We start from the raw sequence: 2500 nt of genomic DNA on the forward strand, positions 1-2500 counted from the left end.
CAGCCGCCAGGAGCACAACCGCCTGAAAATCATCATTTGGTTCCGTCAAATATTGCAAATGAGGAAAATACAGTTGTGATGTTTTGATTGAAAACCATTTTCACTTCGTAATGTGGGGGAACGTGTTTGAAACAGGTGAAAGATATAAAGATTGCCCAGAAGAGAATGAAATACTTGCCAAATACTTCATTTTGGGTCAAGCGACTTTGTTGTGCCTCAACAGAGGTGTGTGAGAGTAAGTGGTTGTTCACCAGGTTATATACTCGTCTTTGACCTTGATGTGCTTGGAACACGTGCAATAGAGTATGAGAAAATCAAGCGACAGTTATTTTCAATAAGACAAAAAAAAAAAAAAAAAAAAAAAAAATGCTGACGGAAAATATTAAACTGTCTTCTCTTCTCGACATTTATCTAGTCTTTTACATTTCTTCCCTTCATAATATTCCATAACATTTCTAGTTTATTATCATAATTATCATTATTATCATAATTATTATTATTATTATTATTATTATTATTATTATTATCATAACTAATGTATGTATGTTTATATATACATATATATGTATATATATATGTATATATTTGTGTATAGATGCATATACCCAAAATACGGGTATACACAATATAAACATACACATACGCACACACATACATATACATAAATATACATACATATATATATATATATGATAAATAAAGTATATTTCAATGTCTGTGTGTGGAGACGATATACATATATAAATAATGATAGATATATAGATTGAGATATAGATAGATTTATACCTGTGTATGTGCATATATGTATATATGATATATATATATATATATATATATATATATATATATATATATATGTATGTATGTATGTATGTATATAAAATGAATGTTGATATGTATATATGTGTATAAATATGTATGTATATATACACATAGGCATATATATTATCTATGTATATATTAACAAATATATATACATATATACACAGACATGTATATATGTACATATAAATATACATATATATATACATATATTTATATTTGTATATTTATTTATATATATACTTGTATATACATATATATGCATATATATACATATATATACATACATACATATATATAAATATATACATATATATATACATATGTATATATATGTATTTATATATTTGTATGTATAAATATGTATTTATATGTATACAAATATATATATATATGTATGTATGTATGTATATATGCATGTATATATATATATGTATATGTATGTATGTATTTATATATACATATATATGTATATATATCCATATATAGATATATGTGTATATACATACATATATACACGCATATGTATATATATATCTATATACATATATACATGTGTGTATATATGTTTACATATATATATACATATATGTATGTATGTGTTAGTGTATATATATACATTCATATTCACACACACACACACACACACACACACACACACACACACACACACACACACACACACATATATATATATATATATATATATATATATATATATATGTGTGTGTGTGTGTGTGTGTGTGTGTGTGTGTGTATACATATACATATATATACATATATATATATATTTTATATATATATATATATATTTATATTCATATTTATATATACGTGTATATATGTATACATATATACGTGTGTATATATAAATATATCCATATCTTATATACATACATATATATACATTGACACATACGTATATGTATACATATACGCTTTCTTCTTCTTTTTTGTAAGACACACACACACACACACACACACACACACACACACACACACACACACACACACACACACACACACACACACACACACACACACACACACACACACATATATATATATATATATATATATATATATATATATATATATATGTATGTATATACATGTACACACATACACACATTCCTTATCAATTATACTTTTATTCAGAAATATCCGTTACAGCAACATGTTGCGGAAGCACTGCCATCTATCGGGCGATTCCACAGTTCCGTTGTCTCAGCTCTCATTGCTCGTTTCGGAAGCGAACTTTGCTTCCAGCGCTACTCGTGGCTACGATTATTTCTAAACATTCCGGTGAAAGCGAACTCTTGATGGAAAATGTTTCTGTTTCAGGAATATCGAGCAGATTCAGTGAATAACAAGAGCTCCAATCTTCCAGCTGCAGTGGTTCGTCGAGGTCGGCGGTGGCGGCTTCCCGGTTCCTTGTTCCCGTCGCCGGAAGGTAAACCGAATTCGCACCTTTAATTTGCGGAGAAGACGGAGATCGGCGAAGCGGTCGGGAAGGAAACGCGACGATCGAGAAGGCGTTCGGATTGGACGGCGTTGGGGGGGGGGGAGGAGGGAGGAGGAGGGGGGGGAAGGGGGGAGTTGGGAGACGACGCCCTCGGTTTTGTTGTTTTTAGTGTTATCGTTATTATCGTTTTATTATGGGTTATCATTATTACTG

General features: G+C 29.5%; 1 protein-coding gene across 1 annotated transcript in view; it reads right to left on the reverse strand.

Moving 5' to 3' along the window:
- The window catches only part of LOC138860375 (uncharacterized), a 3632-nt gene that overhangs the window by 761 nt on the left and 371 nt on the right, over positions 1 to 2500 (reverse strand). The window contains exon 2 of the mRNA XM_070117796.1: positions 1 to 22. This exon is cut by the window's left edge and continues 520 nt beyond it. Within this exon, the coding sequence (XP_069973897.1) occupies positions 1 to 22 (22 nt within the window). The remainder of the gene's footprint in view (positions 23 to 2500) is intronic.

The sequence above is a fragment of the Penaeus vannamei genome, chromosome 41, assembly GCF_042767895.1.
Source record: "Penaeus vannamei isolate JL-2024 chromosome 41, ASM4276789v1, whole genome shotgun sequence".
In the NCBI taxonomy this organism is placed as follows: domain Eukaryota; kingdom Metazoa; phylum Arthropoda; class Malacostraca; order Decapoda; family Penaeidae; genus Penaeus; species Penaeus vannamei.